The sequence below is a fragment of the Uloborus diversus genome, chromosome 9, assembly GCF_026930045.1.
Source record: "Uloborus diversus isolate 005 chromosome 9, Udiv.v.3.1, whole genome shotgun sequence".
Classification (NCBI taxonomy): Eukaryota; Metazoa; Arthropoda; class Arachnida; order Araneae; family Uloboridae; genus Uloborus; species Uloborus diversus.
In genome coordinates, this window is record NC_072739.1 from 154,498,819 (window position 1) to 154,515,942 (window position 17,124).

At 33.0% G+C, this 17,124-nt stretch overlaps 1 protein-coding gene across 1 annotated transcript in view; it reads left to right on the forward strand.

Moving 5' to 3' along the window:
• The window catches only part of LOC129229339 (protein-methionine sulfoxide oxidase mical3a-like), a 123,362-nt gene that overhangs the window by 100,100 nt on the left and 6,138 nt on the right, over positions 1-17,124 (forward strand). Inside the window, 6 exon segments of the mRNA XM_054863631.1 lie at positions 156-3,713; positions 5,957-6,033; positions 7,049-7,232; positions 10,082-10,181; positions 10,987-11,057; positions 12,040-12,154. Of these exon segments, the coding sequence (XP_054719606.1) occupies positions 156-3,713; positions 5,957-6,033; positions 7,049-7,232; positions 10,082-10,181; positions 10,987-11,057; positions 12,040-12,154 (4,105 nt within the window).

Genomic DNA, 17,124 nt, shown 5'->3' on the forward strand with positions numbered 1-17,124 from the left:
GGTTTTAAGGCAAATATTTATAATAATAATAAGAAGAAGCAAAAAATTAACCAATTTGTAAAAGCTGAATTGTGTGTTTCAGTGTAATGCACGCATTATTATATTATTATTGCTCAAGTATTCATTATGCTAATGAATGTCTTAATTTATTTTAGATGAAACAACTTCAGAATCTGATATTTCTGAAGACTTAACTGATAGTGAAGAGGGCATAGAGAGTGAGACAGGAACTGAAGTAGATTCAGAATCTGAATCTAAACCCTCAATTCCACCATTAATACCTACAATTGTCATTCATGAATCGCCACCACAAGATGTAGATCTAGACCAGGAATGGAATGACAATGCCTGTCCTTCCAAAGTAGATGCGAAAAAAACTGACGAAACTGTAATAACTCCATCTGAAGCTTCTGTTTTGGAAATGGATAAAAGTAGCGCTGAGAAAGTCATGCACACATCGGATAAGCTTGATTCAGCGCCTGCTCTGCTCGATTCTAATGAAGATGGTAAGTTCAACATCGTTGAAAATGCAGATAAGGATATAGATTCTTTTTGCTTTAGGAAGGAAAATGAATTGTTCAAAGAGTTTGAACAACTAGAAAGTGTTGTTCAGTCTACTGCCCCACTTGCAGTTGAAGAAAGCTCATCTGATTTAAGTATTTCTTCAGGAATTAATTCTCTTGCGAAGGAAATAGTTTCTGATGTTATGAAAGCTGCCAAAAATTCTGTGATGGAGCGTGAAATTTCCGTGTCAGTATCAAATGTTGTCGTGCAAGACAAAGTTGCTGATTTTTCGGATTCGACTCCGAATTCAGTAAGTACTTCTTCTGCCAGTGAGTCAGAAAAGTGGCTGAGACTTAAATCTACGCCCTCATCTGAAGAAGCAAAAGTTGAATTAATTGATCTTTGCACTCCTGAAAAACCAAGTACATCCAAGTTGCTTAACCTTCAATCAGAAACTGAAATAGAAATTATTGATTTGTGCTCTCCAGCAAGCACTGTACCTTTAATGAGTAAACAGGATGATTCATTGTGTTTTGATCTTGAAAAAGAAATTCAAAATGGTAACTCATCTCAATTCATAGAAACACTTCTCTCGAAAGACAGAGATTCATTGTCAAATTCAGTAATTCTTGATTGTGTAAATGTAAGCAATAAAACAATTGAACTTGATAATACTGTAAACATTGAAAATGTAGAAGATAGCAGTGTCCTCCCTTGCAATAACTCTTTAAATAGCACAGTTTCATCAACATACGAAGAGTGTGTAGATGAATCACCACAGGATGTTGAGTTTGATACTACATTTGTTACCTTAAGAAAGAAAAAGAGACATTCTAGTGATAGTGATGTTTTTAACTGGGAAAGTGATAAAAGCATATCTCTGCCTTGGAGTTTTATCCAAGAAGACAGCATAAATGTAGATGATGATGATGTTTCTAAGGATGGAATTTATCATGCAAATGTTGTGCAAGCTGTAGAATCATGTTCTAAACATAAAGATGTCTCACCTGAGCAAATCATCCTCCCTGGCACAGCAAACTTGCCCAATGAGCTTTCTCAGTCTTGTGGTACCACATTACCTCGAATTTCAAAATCCAAAATTGCTCTGTCTAAGCAGGATTCAATAGATGATTTGGGGAACTTACTGCATGAAAAATCTTTTCATGCATCAGAGCCTTGTTTTTCTGACTTACTTAACGATGCCAAATTAAACAAGTTGGTGCCAAAAAATGAAGTGCTTCCCGAAGAGTCTAATGTGAAGGATAGTTGTGTTTCGGAAGATACTTTGCATAGCGATATTGTAGTCCCAAATGACAGAAATACTGATCATAATTCTGTGAATAATATGTCAAATTCAGTCATGTCCACTTCTTTAAATGAATCTAGGTCTGAGAGTACGCCAGAAAGCAGCCCCAAAGACGGTTTAAAATATAAAGGGTACAGTGGCAGCTTTGCAGAGAAAATACGTCCGAAAAGTCTTTTTTGTGATACAATCTATCTGCGCTCCTTGGATATTAAGCTTCAGAAACAACCATTCTCATCTTTGAATAAAAGTGATGACAAGTTAGACGATTGCAGTAAAACAGAGTACAATGATAAAATTAGAAAAAAATTATTTGATGATAATAAGAAAAGTAATGAATTAATATCGAAGTCAAGTGCTGCATTTAATGAAACAGAAAAAAATGATTTCAATTCAAGTGCCATCCAAAAAGCCTGCTTGAAAAGTAATCTTGCATCAAGTGAATTTTCGCAGAAGATACTGAATTCTGGTGCGGGGAAACTTAAGAGTTCTGGTCATAAGCACTCTTCTGTTTCATTTTCAGCCCCAGAATCTCATTGTGATTTAGTCTCGCCTTATACTTGTGCACAAATTAAGCCCTCTGAGGAATCTAGCTTCCCTACCAAAATGAAACCTAAATGTGATATGGATATTAACAAGCTCAGACAGAAAAGGGAGAAAAGAAAAAGTGTTCATGAAGACATACAAGGCCTTCCTTTCGCTGACGAAGAAAAAGTTGTCTCTCCCGTTGATCCGCTTGGTTCCTCTGATGTTTTTTATACACCAAAAGGCACATTCCAGGCAAAAGGACAGAGCAATGTGAGTTCATCTGAAGACGTTTTTCTTACTCCAGTTGGGAAAATGCCGGATTTGATAGATGAAGAAAGATATTTGCGCTTACAGAGCACGGCTGAGCAGGAAAAAGCTCGGCAAGAAGCTAGAGCACGAGCTAGACTAAAAAGTGACGAAGAACTAGGACTTAGTCCGAACAATTACAGGAAAAAATATCGACGGCAGCTTTCTTTGAATTCTATTAACTATGATGAGCTTTGTAGTGATGAGTTTTGTGATCAAGATGAAGAATTAGAAGATGATGTTATTAATAGTTTTTGTCAGAAAAAGAACTCTGGGATCGAAGAAACTTTTACCATGTTTAGAAACTCAGATCTATGTTTTAAGGCTAAAACATCTGACCCACCTGTAAATTCTAGTCAATTATTACAACAGAAAGATGCTGAAATTTTACCAGTTTCCTGTGATTTATCTCCTTCAAACATTTCACCATTTTTAGCTAACGTATCAGAAACATCTGATTCATTAGATGTAAATGCTCAACAAAATGTTGTCAAAGATTGCAACCTCAAGCAGGCATCAAAACATTCCAGCAAAAACAGTTCATCTGAAACTAGTCCAGAAGTATTTTCTTCAGATGCATCACCTTTTGATTCAAAATACCACAAAGGGAAAATGAAAAGCGGAAGATCCGAAAGTTGCGGCGATGATGATAAATCGAAATCTAATGGCAAAAAATCTATATTCTCCATCTTGAATTTTGGAAAAGGTAACGTGTCAAAAGAAAAAGTGAAACAGAAATCAGGCAAAGATCTTTCTTCTTCACTTCCGAATGATATTGATTCCAGAACTACCTCGAGGTCCAAACCTTTCTCTCATTTGAAACTCGCCAAATCGAAGGAAAAAATTCCCAAGCCCAAAGCTAGATCGGCACCTCCCGAAGACGCCTCTGTAACACCTCCTGTGGAAGCTTCTTCAGCCATGGAAGAATTTTTGTCTCTCTCTGTAAATACTCCTGCAACCAAAATTATTCCCAAATATACTGTGTATAGAAATCCAGAAACAATGATTTCTACTTTCCCTGTTCATTTACCTGTTCCAAAATTAGAAAATGGACTTGCTCCTAAAGCATCTGGTAAGTTCATAAATTTCACCGAGCAGCTTTGTTGCGCTGAAATGGCCTGTCTGCTTTCCCTCCCCATTCCTGCTTTATATGTACCTTCTACTCTGCACTCCTGATTGAAATGCATGCAGAAGCCTTGAGAATGCAAACAGTGAATAAAATGAATAATTTTCCATTAAAACCAAAGCTTTTTTTGTTTTTCCACCTTTTTATTTGAAGTGAATATTTACTTGATACTAAAAATATTAAATTTTGTGGTTTATGTAACCAGTAATGGGTAGTCTTTTAATAAATCAAACATTTTTCACTTCGTCATGAATTCTACATAATGATAATTATTGTTGAAGATTTTTTGCAATCGTCTAATTCTCAAAATGTTTTACAAGTCTTTGCTTTAATGAATAGATATCTGTATATATAAGATGTAATTTTAGAATTACAATTGTTCAGAAGCAGTTTAGAGCTAAAACTGATTTCTTATGGAGAAATGTTTTTTGTAGTTACATATTGCTCTACTAGACTGCAACAATATAGACAAAGGAAACGTGTATGCTTAATAATTTATTTTTCCATATTTGATTAATCAATTTTGGATTTTAGTTACTTAATTTGCAAAGCTATTTATTAGTTGCATAAAACCAAATAAAATAAATTTTCAAAATTGTAATATTGAGAACTATCTCATGTCATTGCTAATTGATCTCCCATTGCTGGTATACATTTAGCTATCTGAAATATCTAACTGTTTTGCATGTCTTTGTTCATTCTAATATGTTCTAATTTTCAACTTTTTAGCACTGTGTTTTGTTTAATTTTATAAATTATTCTTTTAGTATGCACTTATAGTTTCTCTTAGTTATATGTTGCCTCTGTGTGTATGCGAGAAAGAATTAAGTTATATTCTGTACTCTCTTTACTTTTTAAACCTGTTTATTGTTTTTAGAGTATAGTTTAAATTGTTCGGCATGAAATTCAAATATTCATTTTTGACTTGAATTTTAAACCTATTAGTTGTATTGCCTGTTGAACCTGAAATTGTAATTATTTATGATAAGCATTTTTAAGCTGGAATTGGAATTAAACGTTGGAAGTTTTAAAAATTAGTAAATGAGGTTTTGAAGTTGTTCATATTTATAAAATAATAGGATACATTAGTAGATGTTAAGCCACAAGTTGTTGACCTTCAGGAGAAGCTTAGGCAGAACTAAGCAAATACTAAACTGCTCGTTACAGCATTCAGAGACTGCAGTTTCCCCCCTGTTGGAGATTATAAGTCAGAAATACCTTTGACAAAGCTAAAGGTAGTAAACCACTCATAGAAGCTGAGATTAACTTGACTCTAGTAGCTAAACTTAATTTTAGCAAACCACCTAAGTGTTTGTAGCTATGGCCAAGTGAAAGAATAAACAAGGTGATGAGCAATGAATTATCAGCCCTCACCTGCTTTGGCAAAACTACAAGTAAGCACCATGCAACTCATTAAGGCATCCAGAGACTGCAGTTTCACTGTTTTGAATTGTACAAACTATGTTTACAGACTCAAAACTGACATGCTAAATTTATATTCAGCTACCATTGATAATCAGTGTCGCCAAAAGCCAATACTGGCCCCTTATCTCTTTGGCCACCAAGGCCCCTCTCTCCCATAAAACTGAAAAAAACTATACTACTCTGATTCTGAGCCAGGTCCCTAGTTTCCGACTGGGCTTGACATGACCTCTCGTCGGCCCTAGTGAAAGTAATCTCAGCTTCTAAAAGAGGGTCACTACCTTCAGGTCTTCCATGGCTATTCCAAACTGATCATCCCCAACAGGGGTGATACAGCGGTCTCTGGATGCTGTAAGGAGCTGCTCAATACTTGCTTACTTTAATTAGTTTTACTGATGCAGTGAACTCATCTCCTAACATATCAGTTACATTTTTAGTTACAACATGGATTTCATATGAGGACATTTTCAACTCACCCTAAGTTTTTGTTCGTATAGTTAAATACCTGCCCCCCCCCCCCCCCATTTTTTTCATTAAACTTCTTGTACTAACTTAGTGCTAGATGCTTTAACATATGTACCATGCGATGTTGAATTCATTGTCATTCAAAACTTGAGAATTATAAACCGTGAAAAAGATAAAGGGAAAACATGAATTGTTTTGTTTATTTGATTGTTCATATTGTTGTTTACTTATTTGAGGGTGTTTATGCATTGCTATTTTATTGCCGGATTTGCAATAGTCATTTCTCAAACTTTTTTTTGCAGAAGACAGTTTTAGTGATGAAGATGATACTCAAGGTAGTAAAGCTGGTCACATTCCATGCCTTGATAAAAATGAAAAAGTATGTACTATTAGTTTATTTTTAAATTACCAACTGTAAGAACTGTGTCAGTGCGCACTTTCATTATAGCTAAGTACTGAGGAAAAAAGAAATGTATTGCTTCGTACTATACACAATTTTGAACACTTATTGCAATTGTGCATTGAAATATTTATGCTATCAGCAACTTCCAACTCTTTGAATTTAACTCCCAATACTTTGGATCACATTAAAACTTTTTTTTTCGTGGCTTTGTAAAAGGACTTCAAAATGCAATCGGTTGTGCCTCTAAGAACTGATTTGCCTGTGTATATTTTACAGACCTTTTTGCTTTCTCAAATATGTAGTGTTGCTACACAATAAAAATAATTTTATTAGGATACATATATATTTGATTCACATTAAAAATGGTTCCTATGTTGTTAATTTTGATGCGTAGAAACTTGTACCAAGTGTCAGCATGACGCATAAGTTTAAATTAATTTCTAACACTGCCCATATGAAATTGTTGTACCTCAGCGGCTCCCAAACTTTTTGAGCTGCGAAACCCTTAGTGCTTCACTTATACTTCAAGGGAGCAAGCCTTTGAGGAGCATGTGTGGTGATTTTGAGGAGCAATTTGAAAATTTGCAAAGCAGTTCAATATATTGTATAAAAATCAATAAAAATAACTAAACTAAAACCGCTTTATCTAAAACACTATTTCAATCTTTGAGTATAAGCATCTTTAATTTCCCATATTTTTGACATAATAGCTAAATATAAGCTTGAAAATGTTCCGCTGGGAAATGCGGAGCAAAATAACTTCTTTGCGGAGTTTCGCCATTTTTGCGGATCAATTCCGCAAAATGAGGAGCAGCTGGCAACCCTGTTTATATATTATCTGTTGATAATAATAGTAATTCAAACAAAACTTTTAAACTCTTGCAAATTGAATTTTTAGTTTCTCAATCAGTTTTTTTGGCTGTTACTTTTAAGTTTGCTATATCTTTCTTTTGTTACTAGTACTGTTACAATGTAGAATATTGTGTTTTAGAATTCTAATGAAAAAGAGAAAAAGGCTCAAAGAATTGTTCAGAAAGTTCAGAAGCAGCAAGTGCTGAAGCGTCTACGCAATGCTCAAGAGATACAGCGTAGACTGGAAGAACTTGAGATCCAACAAAAGGAATTAGAACAACAAGGGGTTGAGATTGAAAAAATACACAGGGGAGAGAGACACAGTAAGTGAATGTTCTACTTGAATTTCAATTTTCAGGTCTATTTCCTTTGGCATTCACACAGGAATTGTATTGATTCCGTCACTGAAAATTGCAAGAAATATAAAATGTGTCAATTTTAATTGTGGCTTATGATTATTGTGTGAAGAGCATTTGAAAACCGAAGAGCTCAAATGAAGAAATTTTTTTTCCTTTAATTTCTAATTTCTTATCGCCAATCCTCTACTGGTTAAATATTATCATTATCTTTTGAAAAATACATAATCTCTAGGAAAATGTTTTGCTGCTACACTTCTCTAATCCAAACTTAGTTATCTACCAAACAGGAGATTTCCCCCTCCCCCTTTTCTATAGAATATCAGCCAGTGTGTGTACTAATCATTTGAAATTTATTTTAAAAAGAAAAAAAATCAACAACATGAATCATTTGCCCCCCGCCCCCCCTCCCATTGGTGAAAGTGTTGTTGTTAATTTGTTTGTTTGGGAAGTATTCAGTAGGGCCATGATTTAACCAGGGTTCGTACGGGTTATGGAAATCGTGGAAAGTCATGGAAAAAAATAAGCGAATTTCAGACCTGGAAAAGTCATGGAAAATTGAAATTTTCATTGAAAGTCATGGAAATTTATTTCATGTCATGGAAAAATGTCTTGGACAAAGAGGAAGTAACAGTAACTAAAAGAGCATTAGAAATTTTGAATGATTTAACACTATAGCGCATAAAAGCTTTTAAAAGTGGAAAATTGAATGATCCCAAAATCATATCTGAATTTTGAAATCTCATTGCATCCACTTCTGTCGTAACTGCTTCAGGGTGGCGACAGATCAGGGAGATCAGGGAAAAGTCAGGGAACTTTATTAATCAGGAAAAAGTCAGGGAAATATCAGGGAATTTTGAAAAAATAACAAAAAATCAGGGAAAATTGATTTTATGAAGGAAAAAAATTTTTTTTTGCTTTACAAAATTAAGTATTTTAATTCCCTACGCATTTTCCGCCAATTATCTGCTCAAAAAAAAGTAAAATTAATGAGGTGTGATTATACACTGCCGCATATTTGTGCATTTTTTTCCCTCAACGTCAAAGTATTGAATCTTACTTATTCCCCACAGGATGAACTTCCTAAGATTGTTTCTGTGTCTGTTAGGTTGTTTATTTTACCTAGCTTAAAATTTCCTTTTACGCTTTCAATGCTACGTAAAATAAACAACCATACAGGCAAAGAGGAAGCCTTCATTAATGCCTTAGCTCCTTTGCCTTTATTCCATTGTCTCGAAGTAATTAGCATACTGTAATCAGAATTTCAAGAAGAAATCTTTGGTTTTTGAATTAATACTATAAAAGCTTAAAAATTATTACTTCTTCCTGTTTTTAATTTGATTGATAAAATTGAACTTTCAATTAAAAAAACTTTGTTTTTTGCCGTTATATTATTTGTTATCACCGCAGATTATAAAGGTTTTCTTTTCTTTGAACTTAAGTGATTCTTTTATTTTATAACCAAGTTGTATTCTTCTTTTATATATTTTGAAATTAACTAATTGCTTTTTTATTTCTTTTTTCCCCCTTGCATTTCAAAGTTGTTTGTTACAAAAGCGATGTAAGATTTTTTTTTTCATTACATACTGAAATCATTTGAAATAGAGTTAACTAAGTAACTTAAGTAAATATCTTTATTTTTTTATTGTTAAAATGCTGTATTCATTCATTAAAATCTATGTTCTTGATTAGTGAAAAGCTCCATATGAATGGATGTCAAATGGTTTCATCTGTTTTGCATAAATATGTCAATTAGTTATATAAGAATAACTACATTACTTCTATTATTTCACTATTGCTTGTTATTCTTGCAACAATTATTATACTGTTTGAAAATTTAGTTCAAAATAATTTCAATTACTTTTTAGTTCTATCATAAATACACATATGTTTTTAAGAGTGATTTTAATAGTTTCTTAAAATTCTTATGCTAAGTGGTTTCTGGAAGTAAAGTTTTTTTTTTTTTAATTCTCTATAATCTTTCCATTGTAGAAGAATTTAATATTCTATTTTGTAGGGGGTTTTTTCCCCAAAAAAAAATGACTTGATATGTTTTTTTTAACCATTTTATCAAAAAAGTAGCATTTTTTTAAAAATATACCTTTAGTTCAACAACTTTACACAACTTAAAACGTTTAAAGTACTGCATTTTATACAAACATACAATGGATTTCAAGTAGAGCAAAGAAAGAAAACCATTATCATTGGTAACGTAAATCAGGGAAATTTGGTGAACTTAATCAGGGAAATCAGGGAAAAGTCAGGGAACTTTTTTTCACAGTTCCTGTTGCCACTCTGTGCTTTCTTTTTTTGCAATGTGATTTTTCTGCTTGGACATCATTGATTTTGAATAAACTGTTAATTTCAACACTTCTTAGGTTTCATATGATGAAGACAAATAAGAATAGTTTAGTTTTTTAAGTGTACACTTCTATTTTTTCCATTACGAGTAAGTGCTTCAATGAGGCTGTGGCATTTATGTCGAAGTTTTGTTAAGGCTTATTTCCAAAAACTAGTAAATTTGAGATTAAATAGTGCTATTCTTTTCGTGTAACAAGGTCATGAAAATTTTCATTGAAGTCATGAAAAAGTCATGGAATTTTTTCATCCAAATAGAGTATGAACCCTGTTTAACATATAAAAGTTTTCTGAATCGGCTAGATTTTTCCTTGTGGCTACCTAAACAATTTATTAAATAAGGTGCAATGCTTTTTATGCTTTCCTATGAAAATAAGCAGTAATGCATTTTGTGTTACTTTCCTCTTTGATAATAGATTTGAAAACCATTTATTTACTGCTTTATGTATTATCCGTAGGAGATGGCAGCAAAGGAGAAGCTGAGCTGATGCAGGAATGGTACACTCTCATCCATTCAAAAAACAAAATAGTGAGAGAAGAGCAGGAACTAATGATTCGGTTTGTTTCACTCTTTCTGTTTTTTATTTCAATTTTGTCACAATTAAAAGATATTCAAATATTTTTTATTATCTTTTATGATAGGGAATACAGTTGGTTCTCTTTTTAACGACTTTCTCAATTAATTCCTTTGAAATTATTTTTATATTTATTATTTCTTAATTTTGAACAGCTATATAATATTTTAAGGATGTTTACTTTTTTTTCTTCAGTTTTTATGCAGAAAGATGCAATTAACATTATTAAAATATGCTTGAAGCAGTTTAAAATAGAATTGTGTTAAAGTTACCCTGCCTGAAGAAATACAGTCAAGTACCACTTGTACCATTTTGAAGGGACTGTATGAAAAAATGTATTAATGAAAAAAATTATAAGTATACATTAATATGTATTGGACTCCGCAGGGACAAATTGGAAAAAAAGGTATAAAAGAGAAACGTATATAACGATGCTTCACTGTAATTGTCAATTTTATATTTTATCTTTTGCATAAGAGAAAAATTATTCATTGAGAAGTGGCATACAGTTGGTTATCTGTTTAACGATTTTCTCTATTTAAAGAAGATTTTTCACTGTCCCGGATGCTCCACTGTAGTTTTAGAAGCATTCTATTTAAGGTTGCATTTTACTCAAGGACAATTATTTGTGGTCCTTTGAAAGTCTTAAAATAGAGAATCAACTGGATTTGTCAAATCTTAGACATTAAAGTACAGAAGAGGAGTCAGCCCACCTTAAATTTTTACAAAGATATTTTTTTTGTATGGTGAAATCTTTGACCTGAACCTCCGTTTCTTTCATTGTACAGGTTAAAAGATCTGGAATTAGAAGATCGACATAGCAAACTACAGCAAGATATGCGAGAAAGAATGGCTCATAGTAAGTGTTTCCATAAAATTTTTGTTAATATTCATTATTTTGAAATTTTTGCCTTTTTCATAGAATAAGTTCTCCCCGATTTATATGAAAAAAATAGTTCTTAGCCAGAATATATATTACTTATACCTTAAACATTTAATAAAATATTCTCTACTAAATAGCATATTATGTACAAAAAAAAGAAAGAAGATAAATCCCCAAATAATATTCAGAAGGAGAAACTTTCACCTCAAAACAGAAACAAAACTTTATTTAGTCACAGTCGAGAAAAAGAAGCTAATTTAAAATGAGATTGCGCAAATGATAATATTTGAGGTATGAAATTCTGTTCCATTAGGCTTAAAAATGCTTTTTATTTTTCCCAGTGAGTTTACAGCCTTGTTTTCTTTTTTTTCTTTCTTTCTTTTCTTTCTTTTTTTTTATTCAAAGTAATTAAATCGATTTCAGGGGTAATTTTTGCAGTTTTTCGAATGGCTCTAAATTTGAACTGATTGGATAATTATTTCGGGTAAAAAGAGCCATTTAATGCTATTTTTGGGCCCTAAAATGAAAATTAGAATGGTCTGGTTCTTTTTTGGCATTTGAAAACACCTCTACGTTCCTTCTCGGATGCTCAAGTACCTCCCTGCCAAATTTGGTCCAAATCCGACGTAAACTGTGGATTTCTATAGGGAACATACACACATATATATTCTGATTTATTTATATAGATTTTACTCTGCCCTTCATTCCCTACTTAATTTTATAGGAACTTTTTGAAATGGTCCATAATCTCTTATTTGATTTTCTCAAATTAATATTTTCTGTACTAGATCATTATGCAACAGTACAAATGATTTAAATGATAATATACTTTTTATGATATGCAAGCAACAAAAGTTTTAACATTTGTGTTAAAACTTTTGTTGGTTCTTTTGCTAATAATAAATATATTTATCCCAGTTTAAATAAATCAGTTTTCATAAGGATTTATTTATTTTAGGTTCTCAAAAAGATCCAACTCAAATTATGGAGGAAGGTAGAATATTGGCCGAAATGTTAGAAATTGTCGAGAAACGAGATGAACTTGTTGCTATGCTAGAACAACTTAGGCTCAGGTAAGGGAAAATGAATAAAAAAATTCTTTGTTCTTCATTTATAGCTTTATATCCTAGCTTTTATCTTCACATTTCAAGATGAAGCCATACCATTTTTGCAGACCTCTTGATAGTGAACTGAAATAATTTTAGCAACTAGTGTAAAGATACACTCAGCCCTTTTTTGCCTGTAGTTCTGTTAAAGTTCTTTCAAAAGTGACAAATTAGAGATGAGTGCCAGTCTTTGGCTGTTATAACGATTTGCTCGATATTTTGCTTGCAACCTTTGTTAAATTGTAGAACCCTGTTATGGTGCGGGTGTTAGGGGATATGTTTGGTATGTTATAACATAAAGACTGTTGAAAAACCTTTTCCTGACTTAACATAACTTAACAAGAGTAACTCAATACTCAGTTGTAAAACTGAAATAAGAGGTTTCATATTGTATTATGTGCTGTATAAACTGCTGTAGAGATAATGTTAATTAATTGCATATAGACAATAATACTCGAGAGCGGAGTGCTAATAGAATAAATTGTAGTTCAAAGGTTAAAGTTTCTCTTAGATCCCTCAAACTCATATCAATAGCACAACCTTAAGGCAAGCTTGTTTGCAAGTTGCTTGTTGTTAAGCCTTTGTTCTGATACAAAAGGGGCTTAAAATCAAAGTCTCATCAGTGATACGATTAATAAGATTATTAATCTAGTGTTGTGAAAAGGGGGGGGGGGAGATCTCGAGAAAAAGGGGTAGACTTGGAAGTGAGAAATGCTTTTCTCAAAAGAGAATGTTTTAAGCCTCTTCTCATGCCCTCACTCAGACTGGAGAATGGGTTTACTTTTCTGAACTTCTACAGAATTTGGAATACAAAGGTAGGTAAAGTTATAAAAGAAGTAACAGAAATATGACTAGTCTTCTTGTTTCTTCCCAAGCAGCTAAAAATTGTTTGATCTTTTGAATTTTTTGAACCTAGTGTAGGGCGTAATGTATTCATAATCATATGAAAGCTGTGAATGCCTGATTTCTGACAGTGTCCAATGTCTGGAGAAAAAGTTTGAGCTATTACACACAATTTTGAAATCAAATTACTGATACTACCTACATATAAAAGATTAAGAAAGCTTGAAGGGATGAGAATCAGGATTATAGCACAATAGTACTTTATCTGTATGGGTATGGGTCTTCTGCTAGAATGTTTGTTCACTCGAAAGAGATGGGGGTTTTCTACTTAATTTTAGCTACAACAGAAGTGCAAATAAATGAATCAGCTCAAAATGACAATGATGAAGTTGGTTTCAAATATGGAGGGACATGACAGTAACTGCATTCTATTAGATTCGGTGGTCTTACTGAATCTTTATCGACAGTTTAATTATAAATATGATAACAGCTACTAGTAACATAATTGAAACAATATTTAATTATTAAATATTTAAAATCAAAAATATTTTCATGGCATAACTAATATGTAAATTTAAACAGTAGTATCTCATTTTTCTTTTTTAGCATTATTTTATTATTATTAATGTTTTCATGCTGTTAGTCCTGCTTAATTGGGTAACAGATGAATAAATATCCTGCTTATAGGAATAAAGTTTTCTGGAACTGAATATTAGCATAGCGAAAGATTAGTCAAGGCTCAGTGTTAATGATCCCTGTTTAATCGAATAATTTTATCCGGATAATCCAATAAGACTATGCTTTTGTAAATCTTTTTGCTAAGAAAAATTGAGTAAATTCTAAAAGAACAAAAACTGAAAGACTTTTAAGGACAAAACTGAAAGACTTAAGTGGAGGCATGAAGTGGAAAGTAAAAGTAATACTTCTCAAGTTAACACAACTGACAAAATAGCCTTTGGTCAGGGAATAATTAAACATCTAAGTGGGGATTATAATGTTCTTTATAGTTTGGAAAAGGAGATAGATACATAAGTGCTTTGAAAACATTTGAAGCAAACAATAATCAATTATTGTTCAAAAAGTAATGCAGGGAAGAGAGCGGAGTGCTAAAATGAAGATTTTTAATTTTAAGTTCAAAGTTAGTTCAATTAAGAAACAATTTTCTCTGTATTTATAATAACATACATTTAATTAGTGTGTTATTTTGCTCATTATTGAGCTTATTTCAAAAACTTTTTACCACTAACATTCATTACTTGTTTTATAAATAACTGGATTTACTAACTTTTTAAATTTTTGGTAAGGCAAAGAACATTTCCCCACATAATCGAGTATTATGTGTTGGAACTGACATTAAGCTGTCCAGACAGAATAGAAATTTAAATTACAGACATGAATTTAAAAAAAATAAAAATTTAAAAAAAATTCAAATAAAAGCAGCATAAATGTCTTACTGCTGAAAAGCTACTCATTTATAACTTGCGGAGGAATGACATGAAAATACAACTGACTGACAACTTTACTCTAGCTCGGTCATTATAGCAACATAGCAACATATATCGGCCAACATAGCAAATTACAAAACCTTTTTAGTGAAGACTTATAAAAGAAATTCTGGTTATTGCAGGGGTCGAAGTAGTCCTATATTTCCTATATTTTCAAAAAAACCCATCAAAATCGTCCTATATTTCCTATATTTTTGAAAAATGTCCTATATTTCCTATATTCCCATTTTTTACCCAATATATCTTTTAAAAGGAACAGTAAATAAACTTTCTGACATCGGATTTTTGCTGAAAGTACGTGCCCAAACTAATTTCAAATTCTAAAACTCGGGAAGATTTCGATAGTTGGGAATCTGGCGATCATTCTTAATTGGCGTCAGTTTTTGGCTCCACCACCTGTACAAGAGGTATTTTTCATTGCAAATCTAAACAAAGAGAAAGGAAACATCTATTCACATAGGGTTACTATAAATCAGCAGGATTTTCAAAATAAAATTATTTACGCCAAAAATAAGACAACTGCGCCAGATTCCCATTTATCGAAATATCCCCAAAAACTCAACTGAGTAAATCCTACGACAGGCATCTTCTCTCTTTGGCTACAGCAATGTGACGTCACTCTATAGTGGGTGGAGTTTCGAGAACTAAATCTGTAGTTGGTTTTAGAATTTTGCGTTTGGGGGGGGGGGCAACCAGCCGTTTGTTTTGTTTTCCATCATGGTTTTCGTTGGTATATTTTGTGTTCAGTGTATTTTCTAAACGGAATGTTTTAATATTCTTTTTGCAATCTTTTCTTTTTGTGGAATTTTGGGATCGTGGAATGTTAGTTCCTTATGATGTTAAAACGTAGTTTGTTGTAATAAGTGGAATTATAATTGCGAAATTGCATCGCTTAACAAAATTTCGTGTGGATAGGTTGAACCAGGAGGACATTAATTGTACAAATTTTGGTGCAAGGTGCATTAAAGAAAAAGATGATTTTACCGCTTTTTGCCATTTTTGCAACTGTTCAGTGCTCATAAGCAATAGTGGATTTTCGCAATTGAGGCTGCATACTAAAACATTCAAGCATAAAGAAAATTCTGAAAAACGTCAGAAGGATCCTTCCCAGGCTCTGTTTGTTCTTTATACAAGTGGTAAAGGGTTCAGTTTAGATACAAAACCAAGGAACAGTGGAATTAGTACTTGCAGACCCCGAAGTGGTTTTTCGGGGGGGAAAAGTAGGAAATAAGGAGTAAAAAATTTTAAAAGTAGGAAAAGTAGGGAAAAAATCACTTAAAAAAGTAGGAAAAAATAGGAAGAGATAGGACTGAACCAGGGGTGCCCATCCCCCCCAAGCTCAATGACGCAAAATCCCCCCCCCCCCCCAAAAATTTTCTCGCTTTCGAATCGGGTTAAATATAAGTTTTTAGAGTGTTTAATTTTCAGTCAAATTCATGGGGGGGGGGGAATTGAACTGAAATATAGTTGGATTTTTGACCTGCCTTGCTTTCCGAAATTTTATAAGGTGCACCTTGAGTAAACAAGTTTTGGGTACCCCTGAAATTTGCAACACCTTATTTTTTTTTCAAACGTATGAACAATTACATGAAGAGTGGATTCAACTTTCTGGCTTGGGATGGAGTCATTACTAGATGTATACAATATGAACCTATACAATATGAATCTTATTTTATTGTCACTAAGATAGGGGATCCGGAGGTTTCTCCTCCGGAAAATTTTCGAAATTGTAGTTTTTAAACCACAGTTTTAGACGATCTCTGGTAATGTTTGGGGAATAAAAGGTTTGGTGTGCCCTTCCCGGCAATTTTTCAATATTGAAACTTTAAAAGCGCAATTATAGATAGTTTAACGTTGTGTGAAAGAGGGCTTTCCTTTGTTTTCAAAATTGTGATTCTAAAAACGCAGTTTTAGACTATCTGTGGTAATGTTAGGGAAAGAAGAGATCCTAGGGCTTGCCCCACGAAAATTTTCAAAATTAAAGTCTTAAAAACACTATCTATGGTTGGGGGAAAAGCAGTTTTCTGAAATTGAAGCTCTAAAATCGCAATTGTAGCTGACCTTTGTGACGTTAAGAAAACGAGTTTTCGGAAGTTCTCCCGGAATTTTCTCGAAATTGAAGCCCTGAAAACCAAATTTAACACGATTCTTTGATCATGTTGACGAGAGTAGGGGGGAAGGGAGAGGCGAGCTCACTTATAAATTTTTGAGCTTGTAGCTTCAAAAATGCAGATTTGATAGATCTGGATAATGTTAGTAGAAGGTGAATTACGGTGCCATTCCCCCGGCAATTATTTGAATTTGATACTCCAAAAATGCAATTCTAGGCTTGTCTTTGATCGTGTTAAGGAAAGAGGGGGAATTCAGGAGCTCTCTCCTATAAATTTTTCCAAATTGCAGTCCGACAAACGCAGTTTTAGATGACTCTTGATGATAAAGAGTGCGTTATTCTGGCGCTACAGTGGGGGGCGCTCTCCTGGAAGTTTTCCAAAATTGAAGTTGCATCATCCAAAAAAGATGGACGCCATGACAGATATGTTTCGGAAATCCTCAAAAATGAATTCAGCTATTCAGCAAACATCGAAAATC